At 46.4% G+C, this 21,785-nt stretch overlaps 2 protein-coding genes across 13 annotated transcripts in view; both read left to right on the top strand.

Annotated features, from left to right (window-relative positions):
* NCKAP5 (NCK associated protein 5) overlaps positions 1-3,563 on the top strand; it is a 966,791-nt gene extending 963,228 nt beyond the window's left edge. For 11 of the 12 annotated variants that reach the window (XM_072788976.1, XM_072788975.1, XM_072788977.1 and 8 more), the window contains one exon: positions 2,031-3,563. In XM_072788976.1, the coding sequence (XP_072645077.1) occupies positions 2,031-2,312 (282 nt within the window). In that variant the 3' untranslated portion in view covers positions 2,313-3,563. The remainder of the gene's footprint in view (positions 1-2,030) is intronic. The other variant, XM_072788986.1, reaches the window with a different exon arrangement.
* Positions 3,564-5,043: 1,480 nt separating this feature from the next.
* LYPD1 (LY6/PLAUR domain containing 1) overlaps positions 5,044-21,785 on the top strand; it is a 44,116-nt gene continuing 27,374 nt past the window's right edge. The window contains exons 1-2 of the mRNA XM_072788988.1: positions 5,044-5,349; positions 6,582-6,719. Coding sequence (XP_072645089.1) covers positions 5,298-5,349; positions 6,582-6,719 — 190 coding nt within the window. The 5' untranslated portion in view covers positions 5,044-5,297. The remainder of the gene's footprint in view (positions 5,350-6,581; positions 6,720-21,785) is intronic.

Below are 21,785 nucleotides of genomic sequence, written 5' to 3'. Positions count from 1 at the left end.
ACCATATAAATCTTTATTTAAAAATGCCTAGGAACACCTCGTGGTACAGTCAGGTAAGTGATCCACTTGGTTCCAGCTCAGGTTGTGACCTCAGGGTGCTGAGTTCGAGCCCCAAGTTGGGTTCTGCACTCAGGGCAAGGTCTGCTTAAGATTCTCTTTTCTGGGGATCCCTGGGTGGCTCGGTGGTTTGTCGCCTGCCTTTGGCTCAGGGCGTGATCCTGGAGTCCTGGGATCTAGTCCCACATCGGGCTTCCTACATGGAGCCTGCTTCTCTCCCTCTGCCTGTGTCTCTGCCTGTGTGTGTGTGTGTGTGTGTGTGTGTGTGTGTGTGTGTCTCATGAAAAAATAAATAAAATCTTAAAAAAAAAAAGATTATCTTTCCCTCCCCCTTGTTCTCTCTCTCTCAAATCTTTTTTAAGAAATGTCTAAAACTTGGCATGGCATGCATGAAAAGGGGCTTTTGCATGGTGTTATTCCTAATTATGGAGCCACTTTCCTGGAAGCACCTAGAAATCTGTTCTTGCCTCTGGTTTCAAGGCAGCCATCTGAGGTTGAAAATTAACTCTGTGAATAGTAATTCTCCTTGATATCAACAGTGTAATGACATAAGCACCACTTCAAGGATGATTTTCAACTATTCTTACAGAATTATGCCATTTCCATAACGGAAAGAGAAACTGTCTCTCAGTCTGCTCTTGGGACGCCAAAGCCATCCACTGCCATCTCTTTTTCTTTTCCCTTTCTATTAAATATTTAGCATATGAGAATCATAGGCTTGGGCTGTGTGTGTTGTTCCCTCGATCAAAACACAGTTTCTTCATTGTACCTTTGTGCATCCAGCGTAACAATGTAGGGGGTGGGTTGGAGAACAGAAATGCATTTGTCAGAGCCCGGGGCAATAGTAATAGAGACAGTTTGGTAAATTATTTAAGTGGAATATTTGGGTGGCAAAATGAAAAAAAAAAAACAATAGGACATCTTGTCCTTTATTACATAAGAGCATGGTTTAGTAGGAACAAGAGCATGGAAGGCAGCCAGCAGCTTGGAATTCAAATCCTGTTCTCTGTCACTTGCTGAGTGACCTTGGCCAAATAACTCTGTCACTCTGAGCCTTGATTTCTTCTTTAAAATGAGGTTGTGTAACTTGCAAGTCCTCTGTGAAAATGCTCCCAAAGAATATATATTCAGTGAGTTTTACATGGTGGATGCTTATTAAACGGGAGCTATCATTACCTCTAAGCCCCTGTCCCTACTTCTTCCCGGTGTTTGGATAGAATTTTTGCCTGAAAGAGAACAGAAGTTGGAAAATGCATTGGTTTACAGAGTTTACCCACAATAATTGAATAATTGAATATGACTGCAGTGTTTTATAAAGTCCTAGAGACATCCAGTAATTGGTATTACTGGAGCCTCCTGGAGGGGAGAGGTTACTAATGAGCAGAAGTGTTATTATGGTTTTTTAAGCCCTTGGGCTTTCTGGAATCTAGACCCACAGACCTGGAGATCGCTTTCAAATATCTTAAGACTTGTAAAGGGACAAAACAGAAAGATGACAATGCTTCTGACAAGTCTAACAGGTATTGAAATTTCATGGCAATTTAAGGATTATATGCCTTCTTCTCCCTGTACAACCCCAACTACTGGCTGAAATTCAATCCTTATCTATATTTAGAAATAAGACAACTAGTAATACTTAGTAAGAAAAGAGAGGAGTTTGAAACTTTGATGAAGACATATAAGGCATTTTACCCGAACAAATTTCAAGTAGATCCATTTAAAATGAAATTAAGTGGCACTTTACTGGTTTGCAAATCGAGACCTATTTATCTCAGTAAAATGAATAAAGTCTTGATTTATCCCTAAAATTGGCTTTATTATTACCTTTAATTATACTAGACGATTGTTAAAGACTTGTAGGTTCTCTCTATCCCTTTAAACTGCACATTACGCAGACAATAATTGAATATTGGATAGAATAACTTGATTTTCCAAAGAAATATGTCTCTAATATTTTTGTCTTTTTATTACAGAAATTGAAACAAGTTGAAGAAACAAAAGAAGATCCTGAGAATAGATTATCCAAAATTTCCCTGGAGTCATTCAGTAAATATAACAGCAAAACTATGATGTTGCTAGAGAGAGAGAAGAACTCTCTGAACAAGGTCGAAGGACAAAAGGAAGAAAAAGAAAAAAATGAAGAGGCATCTTTGAGTAGTTCAGATAGGCCTGGGGTAGACAATTTGGAATCACTGAGTGATTCTTTATATGATAGCTTCTCTTCCTGTGCAAGTCAGGGTTCAAATGATGTATAAAGGACCTTTTTTTTTATTTTTCTTAGTGAGCTGAAAATGGAGCACTTAAGCAACAGAGGGACGGGGAGGGGGTGTGGGGGGGAATAGAGACAGCAACGAACGATAAACCCTGGCAACACCAGAGACTCCATTGTCAGATTCACAAGAAACAACCCACTGGAGCTTCCTTCTCTGACAGGGCAATAAAGATAGGCTCCATTAGTTGTGTGTCACGAGGATGAACTGTAAACACACCCACAATACAGAAGTCTTAATTTTGCACTTTTTTTGAATACTTGTACAGAAGTTGTAAATTTTTGGAAGAGAAATTATATTTGTAGCAAAAAGAAAAAAAAAAGACAGCAATAAATTGAATCCGTGCCATGCTCTTGAAATGACGTACTAAGTGTTAGAAGTTGATAATATATTTTTAAAAAATTCCAGCTAGGGGTGTTTGTTGACTTCACTATCGTAGTACTCAAATTGTTCGTGGGTACACTCTGTAAAGCTAAGACAGGGCCTGCCAAAAACCAGAGGGCTCATGGTCATCCCCAACCCACAATCTCAATGTGATACAAACTTTAATTCCAGTGCAATTTCGAAATTGTTGCCAGAGAGATTCAGGTTCTAGTAGTAAGTATAATTCTGCTTCCACTGAAAAATGTAACAGGTACTCAAAGTGTGACATTGACGGGAAGAGAAGTGGATCGGAAGTGACCTAATTCTATTTTCAAAAGCAGATTTTCCCTCCAAACATTTCCTTACATCCTCTTCTACTTAGTGCTTGCCTAGGATTCTGAACAGTATTTGTTGATTTTTATCTTCCTACTTTTTCTATTACAATGTGGGCAATCTAGAAATGAAAGCAAATTCCTATCTGTAATGTTCACTTTTTCAAAAATAAAATGAATGGTTGGTGCTACAAAAAAAAATTCTTACTTTTTAAGATTTTTTTTCTACAAAGTGTTTATATGTGAGGATAAATTCTATTTTAAAGGTTATTTGTATTTTTTCTAGATGTGAACTATTTATAATTGCTTTTGTACAGGAGCTTGTAAACTAGGCCCAATAGAAATATTTTTAGGATCTATATGGTTACTTCAGTACACACTCGTTTGTTCAAAGAGCATTGTATAATCAGTGTTATTTGGTTAATTTGTGCAATTTGTTATATTGAATTTTGTTAAATGAAAATTATGTAAAGTCTCACTGTCTTTCAGACTTCTGAAAATTCTTTTGTTTCATTTCTGAATAAAAGTCCTATCACCGTCACACCCTCTGAAATCCTAAAAGAAGTTGTTCAAGAACCCTTTGGCCCAGTTCTTTGAATCTCACACGTGCTACAACAATCAATTCCAGGAAGGAATAAATAAACCGGCCCCTTTGCTCCAGAGATAGTAATTCAGCCAATTGTAAGATCAGAGTCTGCAGACAAGCGGGTAATGGTCAAAGCATTCAGTCTCCCCGAGGGGTTAACCCACTAAAAATGAAAGAAAGAGGGGGGCAAAGGGACAGAAGGAGCCTGAGGCAGATGGGGAAGGATCTCTGCAGAGGAATTACAAGAAAGCCATTTAAGCCCATTTCCAGACCCGCTCTGCCGGCAGGATAGGGAAATAAACAATCAGCGCCCAGGCCAGGGAGAGCTTCCTCCAGGGGGTGACCCAGGCGTGGGAGGGTGAAGGGGGGCAGAGCTCGGGAAGCTATTTGCACCGGGACTGGGGGAGGGGCGGCGAGAGGGCGCGCGCCCAGCGGGTTGGGGGCGGGGGCGCCCAGGTTCCCGTTCCGCCTGCTGCCGGGCTCGGCAGGTGGGAAGGCGAACTTCGCACCTGCGCATCCCCGGAGGACTCAAGGTGGGTCGCTTGCCTGCGGGGAGCGGGCATGGGGAGGGGACCGGGCAGCCTAAGCCGGAGTCCCGGGCTGGGAAGGCGCGCGCCGGAGAGGACCCGGCGTTGGTGCCAATAACGCGGGACTTCGATGACAGCAGGATGAAGGTGCCCGGCCTTTTGGAGCAAAGGGATCGAGGAGAGCGAGCCCCTTCTTCACCCCGATTTGCCTTCGGGGGGGAACTCGAGACACTTGTCCCGGAGCCCCCCTGTCCGAGGCCGGGCGACCGTCGCAGGGTCGCTGCGCCCTCTTGCCGCGCGCGCCGGCAGCTGGAGCAGGGCTGCCTGGGGGTGACGGCGCCCGTCGGGCAGGGGCCTCGGCACCCCCCCCACCCCCCCCGCTGCGGCCAAGCCTGGTCTGAACCCGGGAGCTCCCGGGGCCGGGGGAAAAAGAGGCGCAGCTGCGCCGGCCACTCCAGGGCGCCGGCAGGTGTGCAAGTTTGCCAGGCGCACAGGAGCGCGCCCCTCCAGCCAGCGGCCCCGGCCCCGCTGCCCGCCCGCGCCGTCCCCGGACGGTGGCAGCCCGGGGACCCCGGCAGCGGGGCGCGGCCGAGCGCGCAGCCTCCCGACCCCCGCGCGGCCAGCGGTCTGCGCCCGGCCGGCCCCGCCGCACCTGCTGCTCCCCCCCCGCGCCCCTCCAGCAGCCTCGGGCCCCGGGAAACGACGCCCTCCGTCTCCCCGCGGCGTCCCGGTCCTGGGGACGTGCGGGGGCGGGAGACCAGGGCGACAGGAGGGGGTGGGGACGCGAAAGACGGTCCCAGCCTTCCGCGCCCGCCACCCCCGCCAACTCGGCAGCCGTCACGTGGTGCCTGGGGTGGGAGGTGGGGAGAGGAGGCGAGACTTTTTTGGGCGCTCCGGCTCGCCAGTGGTTCCTCCAGTGTCAGCCGCCAACTCCGGGAGCGCCGGCGGGAAGAGAGCGCCCCGCAGCCGGGAGCCCGGGCGCGGGCGATGCTGGCGCCGCCGGCGGCACCTGCGGCTCCTCTTGGCGGCGGCGGTGGCCTCGGCGACGCGAGCGCGGGCCCCAGCAGCCTCGGCAGCCACAGCCGCTGCGGCCCGGGCAGCCTCCGCCGCGCTCGCCGCCTCTGATGCGCCCGCCCTCCTCCGGCTCCGCGGCTCCGCGAGGATGTGGGTCCTCGGCATCGCGGCAACTTTTTGCGGATTGTTCTTGCTCCAAGGTAGGAGGGCGCCGGGGCCGGGACCCCGCCCGCCCCTCGCCGCCCGGGCACCCACCTCCGGGGCCGTGGTGCGCGGGGTTGCCCAGCGGGGCGCCCCGAGGCGCCGCGAGGCGAAGTGTCCACGTCCCGCGCTGCAGGCGGAGCGGCGGGGGCGGCGCTGTGCGGGACCCGAGCTGCGGAGGCTCGGCTGCGTGGTCGGGGGAGGCAGCGGGGCCGGGGGCCGGGGCGGTCTGAGCGGGGTGCGGCCTCGCGGAGGCGGGGGGGGCGTGAAGCCCCGACCCCGCCGGGGTACCGGACGCCGCGGGCAGGGGAGCTGCGGGCTGCGCAGCCGGGGCCGGGGCCGGGGCGCGCCGGGGCGGGGCGGGGCGGGGGTGCTGCGCCCAGGGCGCGCGACGGGCGTGCGGGCGCGGGGAGGCGCGGGCTCCGCGGCGGTCGGGTCTGTCCGCCAGCGGGGTAGTTGGGTCCAGACCCGAGCAGGGGGGCCGGGCTGGGGCGATGAGCGGGGCCGAACCGCTCACTCCTCCGTTACGCGAGCGGCTCCGGACCCCGGCCGCGCACCCCGACCGCGCGCCCCGGCCAAGCGGCTGCCCCGAGAGCCAGGACCAAATGGTGGTGGCGTCGCGGCTCGGGCTGCGCGCACACGCCCCTGGCCCGGGCTGGGACCCCCTGCCGCTGCGGGGACCGTCCCGCGAAGGGCCGGGGGCTCGAGGCGCAGCAGCTCCTGGCGGCCGGCGCGGGCTCGGGGGCTCGGGGGCTCGGGGGCTCGGGGCTCGGGGGCGCTCGCGGAGGGTCCTCGGAGCCGCGGCACGGGGACGCTGGCGACGAGCCTCAGAACCGAGGAGGCGTCTGCGAACGCAATCGTGAGTGGTGCCAAAATAGCAATTAAGTGATTTGTAACCAATTAACAATTAGGCGAATCCTTCGCTGTAGGTGGGGGCGGAAGCAAGTCTCTGGAGCCACTTCACTCTCGCTTTGTGCCCCGGCCCTTTCAACTTGCGTGGGGGGGAAGCCAAGCCGGGTGCGGTGGGGGACGGCCCCCGGGGTGTCGGGGTGTGGGGGTGTCGGGCTGCTGCGGGACCCCGGCGGCCGCGCCGCCCCCCCCCCCGGTCGGTATGTGGGGCCCCCCGGGGGTCGGGATCCGTGCGTGGCGGGCTGGGGCCCGGGCGGGTCGCCGATTCCCGAGGGGTCTCCGTGGGGGCTGCGTCCGAGCCCGACTGCGTCTGTCCCCGCAGGCTCTGCGCTGCAAATCCAGTGTTACCAGTGTGAAGAATTCCAGCTGAACAACGACTGCTCCTCCCCCGAGTTCATCGTGAATTGCACGGTGAACGTGCAAGACATGTGCCAGAAAGAAGTGATGGAGCAAAGCGCGGGTGAGACCCCGGTAGCGCCCCTCGAGGCCCGCGCGGGCCCGTGGTAGGAGTTGGGGAGGGAGGGCACCTCCTTACCGCGGAGGGGACCGACTTTGATTTAATGCACACACGCCGCTTATCGCAGGTTCACTTTTACGGTGCTGGCAAAATGAAGAGTTTCGAGTCACTTTAATCTCATTAGAGTTAATTACCAGGGCTTCTCCCCAAGGGACTCAGGAGGGGAAGTGCATTTAAATTAGTGGCTCTCCTCTTTTTATTTACTCCCCTCACCTCCCTCTGCTAAAAAGCTGATCAGGAGACTGGAAAATATATGGATAACCAGCTCCGCTTGGGCTACTAGACAGTAGCCTGTGAGCAGTGTCAGCCTGAAATATGAAGCTAGTTGAAGTTCCCAGAGGTCAGAGCTTGAAAAATGTGTTTTGTCACAGAGCCATGCCATATTTCTTAGAAGAACACTACAGGATCTTTATTTAATTTTAGAGCTACTGCATCAAATTTCAGGCACAAATTGCCAAGATTGTTCAGAGGAATGTAGTTTCCAGCCTCACAAGCTTAGCTGATGAGAGGTGCTGGGCTTTGTGCAGAGCGGAAGCGGGTCTTGTGAGGCGAAACCTCACTTACTCCCTCTGACCCCAGTCCTCTTACTGTCCACTTCCTGTAACTCCCCAGGTCCGCCTCCCCATCGTCTCACCAGAAATCAGAGTCCTCCCACAAGTACACCTTTGGGGAAATGGGTGGAACTCCAGCTTCCATTCCAAGGTCAAATCCATCAACAGAGACCTTGCCATTTTCAGGATAATAAACATATGGGAAATAGCATCTTGTGGTGAATGATGTAGATTGAGCCAAAATTCTGCTCCCCTTTAGTCTGCTGAACTGTAGGGGCCCACAGAGCTTTTGGTTGAAGGGATTAAATCTGGGAAGGGATTCTCTTAATCCACTAGCAAATGAATGCCAGGGCTCCAGTTTTAAAGGCAGCACCTTGGAAAAGTAGTTTCTTCTCAGAGAAGGGCCTGGAAATGCCCTGTTGCCAACCACAGGGATATTGGAGGATCAGATAGCTAGCTCATCACTGTGCCATGGTGTGGTGCACATGCACAGTTTTAGTTTATTTTTTATTTTATTTTAAGATTTTATTTATTCATGAGAGACACAGAGAGGCAGAGGGAGAAGCAGGCTCCATGCAGGGAGCTCGACATGGGACTTGATCCCCGGTCTCCAGGATCACACCTCAGGCTGCAGGCGGCGCCAAGCCGCTGCGCCACCAGGGCCACCCACATGCACAGTTTTAAAAGCTGGTCTTTATAGGTCATTAGGTATGGTTTCCTTCCACCCAAATCTCTCTTTGGGGAAGCCTGAGACATAACTGCTCTCAAGGATAACGTGTCCCAAGAAAAGCCGCAACTGTTGTTTTGTCATTTGTCCTGGGATTGGGGCTATCACAAAAGCAAAACAAAATTTAGTGACGATTTTGTAGCTAAGATTGATATCTATGATTTTGATAATGGTTTCTATTCTCCTTGTGTTGCATTCCTGAGCATTTTACCTGAGCAAAACTCTGCCCTCCTACTAGAGGAACTGCTTTGATTTTAGTTGGAATCGCTCTGAATACTGTAGTGTTTGTTTTTGGTTTTGGTTGTTTTCTTCCAAATTTTTGCAGCTTTCTTCCAGGTGGTAGTTTAGAGCCAGGAAAAAAAAAATGTGGACGGGGGGATAAACTGTGGACACATTAGGAACTTTCTTGGGATCCTCTAGGCCACTGCTTATCTGGGTATTGTGTTTTATAAGCTGGGATATGTTTGAGACAAGAGAGAAAGATATGAACCAAACTACAGCCAGATGAGGTGTCCTTTTTCAGAGAGCTACTTCTTCCTAGAAGTGTATGTAAGATAAATATCACACATTCCATTTTCAAAGTGCTGTTTTTCCTCTCGCTCTATTCTCTGCTCCAAACAATGCTGTAAGAAAGGCAAAGCGGGCATCATAATGCCAATGTTATCTATGGGAACCCTTTAGCATAGTCTCTAAGTGCCAGGCCTGAAGTTGCTATTAGTTAGATTGAGGTGGGCTCCTTCTCTCCAAACTCAGTTCCCTCAGGCATGTGTCCTGGACCAGAGAGTGAAATAATAAAGCAACACCAGTTGTGAAGTCTGAAAAACAAACAGTTGACGGACTCAACGGAAAAACCTGTTATAAGGGGAGGGACACAGATTTTAAGCCTGAATTCAGTAGAAGTCAGCCAAATGCATGTCCCTGCATCAAAAGAACAGTGTTTGGGGGTGTGATCCTTCCAAGGCACTTCCATTTTCATCTCCTAGTAGTTGTCAGACCAATCAATTTAAGTGGCTCTCAACCCTTCTCGTGCTAGCAGGGATGGAGAGCCAAACTCAGATTTGACTGTGAAGTGACCACAGGTAGTACAGTCATCACAGTCCGAAGAGCGTGCATGCCCTACACAGCCCGTACTTTTTTGGGTGCTTCGCGTGGAGCATCTCAGGAAATCTGGTAGTCTTCTTTTGCAGCCTTTGTTTCCTTAGGCCCCGACCCACCAGCGTTTGCAGAGTTAGCTTTTCCACTCTGGGGAAAGAAAGTCACACCTGTTACATCATACCCTTAGGAACCGAAGTCAGAATTATTTTCATTGGACCAATAACCTCTTATTCTGAGAATCTTAGTGCATTAGAACTAAAAGGTCCCAGTGACACAGAATTAAAGGTGCACATCAGAATTGTCCTGGAAGTTTTGTTGAAATCCACATGCCTCCCCTCACCCTTGAAGAAGCCAGTTCACTAAGTCTGTGAAATACCCAGCTGTGGGTCTCCCCAAGTGACTCTGGGGTGCCCTGAGTCTGGACCAACTTTTTTGTATTCTAGAGGAGGAAATGAGGGGCCAGAAAAGTTACAGATCTGGTCCATGTCCACTGGCCGACTGTTACCAAGAGGCCCCTGCTTTCCTGAACCAGCACCTTCTATAGTAAAACATGCCACTGAGGTTTGCCCGGAAGGATAATTTAGGACGAGTGCTAAAGATTTAGATGGTCTTCATGTCCACCATATTCACCTGACAGGCTTAGTGAACTGGTTGACTGGACAGGCCACGAAATGGATTTTAAATGAAGATGAGAACCAACCAGTAAGATTTTTAAAGCCTAGTGCTCTGTGGACTGGCAGTTTTCATAGGTCTAGGAAAAGCACAGTTTTTAACAGAATAAGAGATTGTAATGAACCAAGCACGTTTGACATTAAGCAGTGATAAGAGGCATTCTCTTTCCAAAAAAATACCAGTGATGCAATATACTCAGGCCTTTAGTTAGTCCTTTCTGGATTAAGCCTGCAAACTCAGCTCTTAGGAATTTTGAGGCAGGTACATTTAATTTTCAATTGGGAAGTACGTTTAAAATTAACCTTTACCTATTCCCCAGAGAGACATTCCTATTAGGTGCGGAGATTTTTTTCCACTGCTCTTTTTCCCCTTGGTCATTTCTAGAGTAATAAGGCACTGGGCTGTGGGGGAAGGAAAACTTTCTTTCATTGTCCTTACTAATTGATATTTAAATGTTTGCATAACAAATGACTTGTTCTCACAAGTTCTGCTCTTAATGAGTTAGCATCTACTTACCAGCACCCTTGATAATGACATTTCTTTTGCCCTGGCTTATCACTGCACTCTGAAAAATATTTCAAATATTGATTCTCGGTTCAGAATAGAAGCTCCCCCCATATGAATTTTTAAACCAGGATATAAAGCATGTGAATTTGCATTTGTTTGACAGTGCAATCTTGTAATTAGAGTTTTTCCTCTTGACTAGATACAGTGAAAGGGGCATAATTTAATTTTTATAGACTAGCCAATTTCTGCCCTAAGTAAAATATAGCTCTGTCAGTGAGCAAAATGTTACAGGTTCTCCTAAACCTTATTTAAAAGTTAAATGCAGTATATTGAGAGAAAGTTCATGGTCTGAATCAGTAACCTAATCGATCTCTTCACCCATCCTTTGCAACATGCATTAATCTATTTGTCTGTTTTGCAATACAAGAGTTACTGATTTATATGCCATGTTGCATCTACATTATGGTTGTATAAGTAATGGTTGTTTTCCTTTTGGATTAGTTAGTTGCCCATTCAGTTGGGCAGGGATGGTTCCATGCCTCGGATAGGTTAATTTTATGCCCTATTTTCTCACGAGCTAAATAAGGGAAAGCAAATGAGGACCTGATGTCCCCAGAATAATCAGTCATCTACTGTTCGGTTATGGTTAGCTTCTCGTTTCTACTATCTTTTCTTGTGTCTATGCACTGCTTAATTTTCCCACAATTTAAAATAATAGGCTCTAGTTTGTCCTTGGAGTAGACTCGAAAGGAAAAAGGGTCAGTTCTGTTAATTAGTATTATATCATAGTTCCTTTATACATGGATTCATTTATTTAAGGCACACGCAGGCATGTACGTGCACCCAGATGGCATGTCCATGTATGTGCTGTCTTTTTATGTTCTTACCTATATATGTTTGCATGTACATCTATATAATTAGTGTCAGAAAAAGAAAACTATTAAGTCCTATTCCTTTGCAGACATTCAGATCATAAATTAATCTACCTTATATTGTATGCACAAAGACATTTTCTAACATTTTTTCTAGAACAGTTTTGTTAAGAGCACCAATAGTATCTGATAATCTTCCACTGTTCCCTGTCTGCCGCTGTCTACCTTTCTTCTCTCCTGTCATCTCCTGCATCCCACCTGCAGTCCTTACTTTCTCACTCTCAAATTCATTTTGGATCAATTCCACACGCTATGCACTGTGCTCTAAGAATGAAGTGAAGAACCCAAGTCAAAACCAAATCACCCTAATTTTGCTAAGGAGACTTGAACGGGTTGCAAAACTTTAAAAAAAAAAAAAAAAACTCAGATGCCAAGAAAGATATCCTCAAATGTTAACACAGTCCTGCTATAAAGGTTTCCATGTCAAACTTGATCAAGCTATGAATTACACAGGAAAAGATTCTGTGCAGTGAAGTCAATAGCACTCTGTCTCTTCCAGCAGAACACTAAAAGAACACCTCTCTCTTCCGGGCAAGTCATTTTGCCAGTTGGTTTGTTCAGTTAGTCCTCAAGCATCCATCCTTTTCAGGTGGCAGGCACAGGGGGCTGCTGAGGAAGTATTCGGAGAGTAAATACCAAGTGTCATTAGTCCCTTGGACTCTCCAGTAAGTGAAGCATTTGTTTATATTAACTTCCCAGCTGAACAAGCAGCTAGCGCAGACCTCCCATCTCCATAGATGAAATGTTTGAAGATTGATCCAGCTCTCCCATAGCACTAATTCCTCCCACTACAATTTCACAAAAGCTTCCATCATTGATGGTTTTCCTAATGAGTTTAAACAGAGAGGCTTCAAAGCTGAGGTTTTTTCCCAAGTGAAAAATGGAGCGGAGTATGAAAACAAAACATACCGTTTCCTTTGAACTTTGGAAGGAAATCTGCTTCCTTGATATATTCCTGAAACAAAAATATCTGACTCTGCAGCCTGCTTCCTCCCTTTCTCCCTCTCTCTCTCTCCTTCCCTGCTTTCTTCTTGCCTGCCTCTGCCCTGTCTCCTTCTCCCTCCTGAGTCCCTCCCTCCCACCCTTAATCCTTCCCTTTCTTTTTACTTTCAAACTTCTAGAATGAATGAGGGCCCCTGGGTGGCTCAGTGGTTGAGCATCTGCCTTTGGCTCAGGTCATCATCCCAGATCCTGGGACTGAGTCCCACATCAGGCTCCCTCTGCCTATGTCTCTGCCTCTCTGTGTGTCTCATGAATGAATAAATAAAATCTTTCAAAAAAAAATTGGAATGATTGAATGACTTAAATTCTAACACCCAAATCTGGAAAAGGTTTATTAGCACGCTCTGCAGAAGGATTCGATACCCCAGCCCCTGTTTTTAGTACTTGAGTGGGAAGGGCACTTAGCCCTATTGGAAAAGACAATGCCCACGTACCTGGCTCCCTGTGCTTGGTAACTTTAAAGAGATTTTTTAATGTCCCACAGGCTGAGTTTCCTCCCCTGTAAGATGTAGAGACAGGCCACCAGTTTTCTTGTGCAACGTGAGACAGTGAGAAATGCTGTCAGCATAACCAACTTTTGGAATCAATCCTAAAAGGAGAAAGCTGCCGGAATGCTCCCCAGGAGTTGCTTCATCTGCTATCTGTACCTGCCTCTGAAGACGGCCCAGATATCTTAGCCTACATTACTTTGCACACTATCTCGTTACTTTGCACACCATCTCCTCCGTTCTCAGACTGAGAGTCCTTGAATGTAACTTTGAATTCCTTACAACAGGACCCTCATAATTAGCTTAAAAGGTTCACAGTGAGATAATATCTTAACTTGAGAGTTGGTAAATCTGAGATGCAGAGAGGTTGAGCAATTTGCTAAAGACTACACAGACAGTGGGATTGAAATTCAGGTCCTTTCCCTTCCCTAGGATTTCTTCCATCATTAAAATGCCATTTTTTTGCATTCTTTAATAACAATTTTTGAGATATAATCTAGGTTCTACAAAACTCACCCTTTTGAAGTGTATAATTCAGTGGTCTTTAGTATATTCAGAGTTGTAAGTATAACCTACTTCCAGATATTTAATTCCAGAACATTTTCATCACCCCCCCAAAACCCCTGTACCTGTTAGCAGTCACTAATCTGGGAACCACTAGTCTATTTTCTGTCTCTGTGGATTTGCCTATTCTGGACATTTCACATAAATGAAACTATGGAATATGTGGCCTTTTGTGACTGGCTTTCTTTGGTTTAGGGTGATATTTTTTTAATTCATCCATTTCACATCTCATTTGGAGATGTCTTTCCTCCTACTTGTACAGGGGACTGATAGGAAGGCTCAGGTTTGGAAAATGCCTAAATTCCTGGAGGGGATGAGACATGAGACAGGGTGGGTGGGATGGGGAATGCTTGTGAACTTCACAGATGGATGAGCCGATTTACTTACTGAGGCTTTGCCAAAAGCAAGTCATTCCAGTGAGCTGCAGGGCAAAGGAGTTCCCACTCATCAAGCATCCATGGGCCAAGCACTGGGCTTTCCATCCGCTGCCATCTTTAAAGATTAATGTGCTTCTCCAGGAGAGGATCTTGAATTGGTAGGTGTCAACCACAAGAATCCTCAGGCATCTGCATGGGCTATTCCTTAATTCCTGACTGTCTTACTGGGATACCAGCTGCCTGTCCCAACACCTGACCTCACTGATAGGCCAGGGTTCCTAGGGGCCGTGCACCGTGTTGGCCAGAAGAGATCTTAATTTATAATTGTACAGATGAGAAGAAAGGCATCTTCTTTCCTGAAGCTTGAAACCTCCTGAGCAGTCCATTTTTCTTTCTTCCCTTGAGAAAGCTTGAGGGTAGAGCCGGTTGAGACTTATTGCGGGGAGGGATTTTGATTAAGGAGATGAGATTCTGGTGTGATTAGGTCACCCACAACCAATACTCAGGGAACATGTGCAAATCTTTTCTCTCTGACCAAATCACTGATCACAGCTTTTATGTAGGCAGAATTATGTACTCCTTTAAAAGTGAGAAGTCTTTTTTTTTTTTTCTCTGTTATTCCCTCCTTAACAACTAAGCTAGATTCTTGCTTACCTACAGTTTTCATTGTGGTAGGAGTGATAGTATTTTGGGGTAAAGAGAGTTGCTGGTAGAAGAACAATATGTTTCCTCCCCTGGGCATTCTACAAAAGGCCTTGCCTATAATTTAGGAGCTTCAACCCAACCTGGGTTGAATCAGCCTGCATATAAAGAAAAGAATGATGGGATATGCCATCAATTCTTTCTATCTGTGCTAAACTTTGGGGTTTGGCTACATTGTAATTCAGGAGCTGTTTGCACAGGCCAGAGCTGCAGGGCATGTTCTCTTATTAATACTTTGCTTCCAATCTTCTGATTGCTTCCAACAGTACAAAGCAAAGCAGGAGATGAACTGAATTAAGTGCTTTAGATAAGGTGAAACCATAGAGAGCTTCTAATAAATTGCTTTTTTAAAGGAATGCATTTTAAATAGAAAAAAGCAGTGATGGTTCACGACGTTGATTTCGAGCTTTATGACTTTGCAAGCCATGAGAGGGATCCAGATGCAAAAGTGATGAAGTGTTGTATTATTTTAAGGAAGTTGTGATACTTGGTCCAGTGCATTTCATTTCTCACTGGACATGGACAATAGCTTTTTATGTTTTTCTATTTCTTGGACTTGTTGGCGGGAGCGGAGAAACGACTAGAGACAGTGCCAGAGGCGGGTGGCGCCAGGTGCGCCGCGCTGGGCCCGCTGTCGCCCGTGCGTGCTCTGGTCAGCACGCATGCGAATGTGCAGAGCAGTTTACAGTGCCCTCCGCTGAGGCTTCTTCAAAGAGCATCTGCGGAAGCAGGTGTATTAACTGACGCCGGGCCGTGGGTTTTATGCACTGTTTTATTGCTCATGCAAAATCTAGCAAACCACTTGGGTCTCCCGTTAACTTCAGAGAATCTGTTCAGAAACAATGAGAGGCTGGGCAGGTTGACTAGTTTTCCACCCAGTGAAGACATCCAAGCTGGGAGTGCAAAGAGATCTGGGCTTCAAAGCCAGCCCAGAGTCTTTGGAGAATTTCCCGGCCTTCAGCGGGCAAGGCAGCAGGTGGGCGGAGCCGCACCTGGAGAGTGAAGCCTGAGCTAACTTTCTTTGAAAGGTCAAACGACTTTCTACGCAGCCTGCCACTTGCTGTTGGAAGCAAAAGAAGAGTAAGGCAAGGCAGATGCAGACGGTTTATGTAAGAGTGGGATAAGGTCTAGAGAGACTAAAGCAACCCCCTGTAGAAAGAGGCTGGGTGTAGAAAGGCCAGCCAGGGCCCCTGCTTACCTGTGCCTGGGGAGAAGCATTTCAGACTTGACCTTCGTGGTGCAGGTGAAGGCTGGACTTGACAGCAGGGTGTTCTGACAATTTTATCTTTGTTCATTCTCCAGCCAAGCAGTGTGCCTGGCGCCGGAACCATTCAGTGTTTTAGAATATGTTGCCCTAATCCAACTAAACTACAGCTTTATGCACTAGAGCGCATTCATGGCTTTCATTTCTGGATACAGTGCTCATCCCTGTGGCTTACTTCCCCCACCTTCCTCCTCCTCCTGTCTGTCTGTCTCTGTCTCATATTCATTCTCTCTCTCTCTCTCTCTCTCTCTCTCTCCCTCCCCCTCCCCCTCCCTCCCCCCCCACACACACACTCACACACTTAGACTCACTCCCTGGTATGTAGACACCCAACAAATATTTGCTGAATGAGTGTACTTGAAGAAATCAAGTTCCAAGCAAAACCAGATAGATTGATTGGCATTTAAAAAATATTAGACCAGAAATGAGGGAGCTTAAATCCCTAGCATAGGAAGAAAAATAGAGCAAAGGTAAGTTTAGTATATTATTTGCTTCTCAGAAAAAAACTAGAATAAGCTGACTGATGCCTATTAGTCACAGTTGTCATTTAAGGAACAATCTGAAGTGTCACACACCTCAGTTTTTCTAGTTTATCAGCTCACTTTCAGGGCCAATCTAGCTGAGATCTGCATAGGAGTATTTTCTGAAAGTGCACGCGTGTGCACGCATGCGCTCACATACACACCCCTTGCTCTACAGCGTCCAGCCATGTGGTAGTCAAGCCAGCTGGGGACGGGTCACTGCCTAGCCAGTCCGGTCAGCCGGAGGTTTCTGTAACTTGGAACTCTGTGGCACTGCAGAGCTCTATCTTGGTGTGAACCTCCTAAGGGAGAAAGTACCCCCACCTCGCGTCCCTGCACACAGACACATACTTGTACTCCCCCAGCAGACCTTTGCCCCCCACCCCCAGGCCTCTCTCACACAGGAGATGCAAGTTGGAAATACAAATGGAGATGCTCCACAAGACAAGAGCCATCCAGACTTGTAAGCACGGCCTGGGGAGGGGGGTTGTGGGGGTGGAGGGCATACTTCTAAACTAATTTGGGAAAGCTAAAGCATGAAGGGAAGCAGGGTCATGGGAAATAGCCCATGATTTTGCTCTCTGCCTCCCACTTATACTGTTTCACTGAGCTCTAAGAGCCAACTAATTGTATTCTTGCCCCATTATTGAATATCATTAATATCGTTGTCCTGGAACCTAAGTACAATTCTCCAGCTCTGGCTGCACAACTCCTAGGCCTCAAGAAGCACTGTGCTTTCCCCCTTCTTAGTCTATGGGGCTGAGCTTCAGAAGAGAATAACCAGCTATTGCTGCCGATAGATTCCCATGTACTCTTGCCTACACTCCAGACCTCACCTACTGAATCCCTGTTTTTGGCAGCAAGTAATAAGCAGGGACTGAAGCCATCAAGGCAGTCCAGTCGTAGGTGGACCTGGGGTGGTCCCTATAGCTCTGTGATGCTGTCAAAAATCAGCTTCTCTCCGTTTGCCTTCTCACTTCCAAAGCATGTTGGCTTTCCAAAGCTTGTTGCCTCTTGGTCATAAGATGGCTGCTGTGTCCAAGGTAAAGGGAAAGTATAGCATCAGGAGTTTTTATCTTCAGTTTTTCCTTTGACTAAGAAAAAGAAAGCTCTCCCAAAGGTCCCCAAGAGAATTCTGCTTATTTTCCGTTGGTCAGAATGTTGTCTCATGGCCATGACTTGCTGTAAGGAAGATGGCAGTGGCTTTTGGGTGGCCAACTATAGTGGCTGCCAAATCAGCTTTTGAGAAATCCATGCACGAAATTAGAAAGTCGAGCACAATGCCTCTGGGAGGCCTGGGATAAAGAACAGGAAAGATTCTCTCTCCTGAACATCACTTCCTCTTTTGCCTAAAGTGAACACCGAAATGCATTGTCAAAGGACCTTCATCCTAAATCACTGTCATGTCTTGGAAAAGGAAAGGAATACATAACACTAGTGAGTGATGTCCTGAAGCTTAATTCAAGATTTCTGTGACGTTCCAGAATTTGGGTTCACTGAATGCTGAGATATAAGAGTGTAACTCCATTCTAGGGCAAGGATATCTTCTACAGAAGAGAATGCCATATTCTGGCAACAGGTACAAGGGTTTGGGTTAAAGACTTAGATGTTCTTGGCTTATCTCATCTGGAGCCATTATGCCACCAGTGACTCTATTTTTCCTTCATTTGGGTGAATTTTTGTGCAAGAAAGTGATGATTCAGGTTTGAGCCCCTCTATGTTAATCTTAGCCTTTCAGAACAATAAGCAGAAGGACTTCCAGGTTAAAACTGCAAGGGCACAGTTTCATAAATTATTGAAGGGCACTGTTAATACTGAGATAATAAGTCATAAATATCTATTTCCTCAATCCCCCATGGCAAATGGGGGCACAGAGACACCACCTGAGAAAAGACAAGTGACTGTGCAGAAACCTTCCTGGCTCAGAAAGTTACAAATGAGCAGAGAAGTCCAAATCTAATGTGAAGCTAAAGTAAAACTAACAATTGGCATCATACATTATGAGTTGGTTGCTTGCTTGCTATAATTAAGTTGGCATCAGTGGTTAACAGCCTTGAAAATTAAACTCAACAAAAAAACTTTTGAAAAGGGTAATCAAAGGATTCTGAATAATGAAGTTAACACATCCCTGTTAGAAGGAAAAAGAATGTTCTTGCAGCATCTTGTTTCATGTCTTTTTTGTGGTGGGGGGTCGTGGTGGTGGTGGTGATGGTTTCAACAGACACGTTGGTTTTTACCCTCAGGGTCACTGCCGCTCCTTCACATTACTGTCACTTTCCAGTCCTACTGGCACCATTTAGATGGACATGGCGTCAGTATGGATGTGCAGTGTAGAACTTGGCACTCACCATGTTTTTATTTTTTTGGGGTGTTTTGTTTTGTTGGCCTTTTGGAATGGATTGTTAGCATTCTTGTTTGGTTCCTGTGGCCATCTGTAGCTCAAGTGGAGGGGTTTCTTTGGCTTTTAAAATATTCACATCCATGGCAAAGGGAAAGTACTTAAGAGCCAGAACACATAATTGTCCAGAAAAGAACTACCTTCTGGGTTTTCTCCTTTCTTTTTATGCCTGATAAACGGCGCCCATCATGGCCCTAACGAGGCAAAAATATAGATAAGCCTCTTCTTCCTGAGATGTTCCCATTAGAATGCAGACACTGTCAAAATTCCTCACATGGTGTTCTTTAAGAGAAAAAAATATATACTTGGGAACAGATCGAAGATCTTTTTTCTCACAGTTTCTTTCAAAGCTCAGTGAAAATGCATATAGTTCATTCCAATTACCCGTTTCCAAGCATTTTTCTTTGAGGAGCTGTTCCTAGTTCTGCATAGAATATTTATTGTGATGTAATCATAACTCTGGTGCAGCAAGTGTTGGTTATTTTTTGAGTAGAGGAAGATTAGTCTCACTCCCAGACGGGCATTCATACAAGTAGCACTTTTCCATAGAAGTTGACTTTAAAACTGAATTGTACAACGTGGGGTGAAAGTAATGGACTATTAAAGGCCCTGTTTAGAAACTTCTATCTTTGTGCGAGCAAAGAGAGCAGATACAAAGGAAACTGTTGGAAAAGATAAATGCACGATGGTCTGTAAAGAGGAGGGAACAATGCTTTATGCCTCTGTTGAATTGCTGTTGGGGCAGAGGCTAAAGTGAGAAAACTAGGAAAATAGGTTATTTTATAAATATATTTAGAGGGCACCTTGGTGGCTCAGTTGGTTAGACGTCTGCCTTCGGCTCAGGTCATGATCCTGGGGTCCCAGGATCCAGCCCCACATTGGGCTCCCTGCTCAGCCGGGAGTCTGCTTCTTCCTCTCCCTCTGCCCCTCACTCATCCATGCTCTCTCTGTCTTCCTTACACTCTCTCTCTCTAATAAATAAAATCTTTTTAAAAAATGAAAAAAAAAAACCCTATTTAGAGCCAGTAGGTCATAAAAGAAGTGTAAGTCCCATATACTCTTTGGGATGCCCCAAATTCACTTGTATATCTGTGTGTGCTTGGAGGTGGACTGGTGTATGGTGCTCTAGATCCTCTTTTTGTGCCAGTAGGGCTCAATTCATCCAGCAAAAACAATGTTAAATGGTTATTGTTTATCATGTTCAAAGTCCAGAGGCTACTTGGGATAGAGATTGGTTGGAAAATGCTTCCCGACTCCAGAGAGAGTCCTGGCCATAGAAATAAGTTCCAGGACACCGAGTAGACTGGGAAAGGTGGAACCTGGTGGCATCTAGAAAGTGCCTGATGGTTAACAGCCTCTCTTCTTACCCAGGCCTTGAGCAAGCTGAGAAATAAAACAAAGAACCAGGGCAGGTGAGGGCAAAACTTATACCATAGTAACTGAGAAAGACAGAGTTGAAGGGAATTTCTTTGGGTTGAGGGTCAAATGGGCTTCCAAATGAGCTGGTCTAATCCAGTCTGTAAAGGCCAAAGAGGGGAAGATTCTCATCCCAAGGAGCAGAGCAGAAAACCTATTTGCTCTAACCCATTCACTCCCAAGAAGGACGAGAAAGCAGATGAGCAATGTGTGTCTGCTGTATTCTTCCCAAATTTATGCATCAGATGTGTCACTCCCTTGAGGACGACGGAATAGAGGTCAGGAGAGGCCAGGAGTTACATTGAGTTCTTTTCCTAAGGAAAGAAACAGATTGCCAAAGATTCCCCTAGGAATCTTCCAGCCCACCCCGCTGAAAAACGGTCATTTCAGGATTCTCCAGAGTCTTTGAGGCAAGAGTGAAGTAGTTAAATAGCACAGATGTTTCGGGCTGCCTGTGTCACATATTGGCCATCGGCATGCGCAGTGGCCAGGTGTTTCGCTGAAGTGCGTGTTGGGGTAGTACATAGAAAAATGATACAGACTTGTCCCTCACTCATACTGACGTCTTTTATAAAACCCTTTTATTTCAAAATAATTTGAGACTTAACAGAAAAGCTGCAAAATGGTACAGAGTTTCCTGTTTACCCTTTACCCACCTTCCACTAATGTTAATAACTTGTATAACTGTAGTACAATGACCAAAAACTAGGAAACTAATATTGGTACAATACTCTTAAAAACAAAACAAAACAAACAAACAAAAAAAATAACTCCTAACTAACAATGGTTCGTATTTATAGTTTACCGGTTTTTCCTTTTTCTGTTCTAGAATCCTATCTGGAATCACACATTGCGTTTCATTGTCATGCCTCCTTTGTCTCTGCTCATCTCTGACAATTCCTCATTCTTTGTCTTTCGTGATGTTGACACTTTTGAGGAGGACTGGTCAGTTTTTTGCACCCTGTCCCTCAATTTGAGTTGGTCTGACGTGTTCTCATAGTCAGATGGTGGTTATAGGAATATTCAGAAGTGACATGCTATTACTTTTCAGTGAATTATATCAAGAGGTATGTGTGATGTCAGCTTGTCTTATTACGAGTGATGTTAACTTTGATCACTTAATTAAGATGGTGTCTGCTGGGCTTCTCCACAGCATAGTGACTGTTTTTCCCTTTGTAATGAATAGATTACTCGAAGAAAACTCTTTGAAACCATACATACACACATTTGTGTGTATGTATACAAATTACATATACATGTATATCTATGTATATACGTACATCCTATTTCTCCTCAAAATTTGCTCAATAATTTCAGTACCTGTTGGTGTATCTCTACCTCAGCAATTATTGCTTAATTTCTAGTTCTCTCATTTCTTCTGCATTTATTACTTGGAATCCTTCTGTAAGGTAGAGCTGTCCCTTCTCCAAATATTTATTTCCTCATTTACTTATCTGTATCTGTATCCATCAGTTGATGAATAGTCCCTTCCTTCTATGGGTTCTAATACAGTACTGTTGTTCTTTATTTTATTGCTCAGATTGTTCTGGCTGTCCCTTGGGAGGCTGACCTCTGTCGTTTCAACATGCCCCGTCCTATTTTGGAACACTTGCCTCTATTTGGCATCACAAGATAAGACACTCCAAGCTCATCTTAGATTTTCCCTCCCTTGGCCCTGTGTATCACTTCTCCCTGGCAGTTGTGTTTTTTAAATTAAAAACAAAACACCTCACGTCAAGAAAGTTGATGTTTCTTAGGCATACATCATGGGCTGGCACAGTCCTGGGTGCTTT

The sequence above is a fragment of the Canis lupus genome, chromosome 20 (assembly GCF_048164855.1).
Source record: "Canis lupus baileyi chromosome 20, mCanLup2.hap1, whole genome shotgun sequence".
In the NCBI taxonomy this organism is placed as follows: Eukaryota; Metazoa; Chordata; class Mammalia; order Carnivora; family Canidae; genus Canis; species Canis lupus.
The sequence above is the reverse complement of the archived record's forward strand: the minus strand, read 5'-3'. Positions and strand labels throughout refer to the sequence as shown.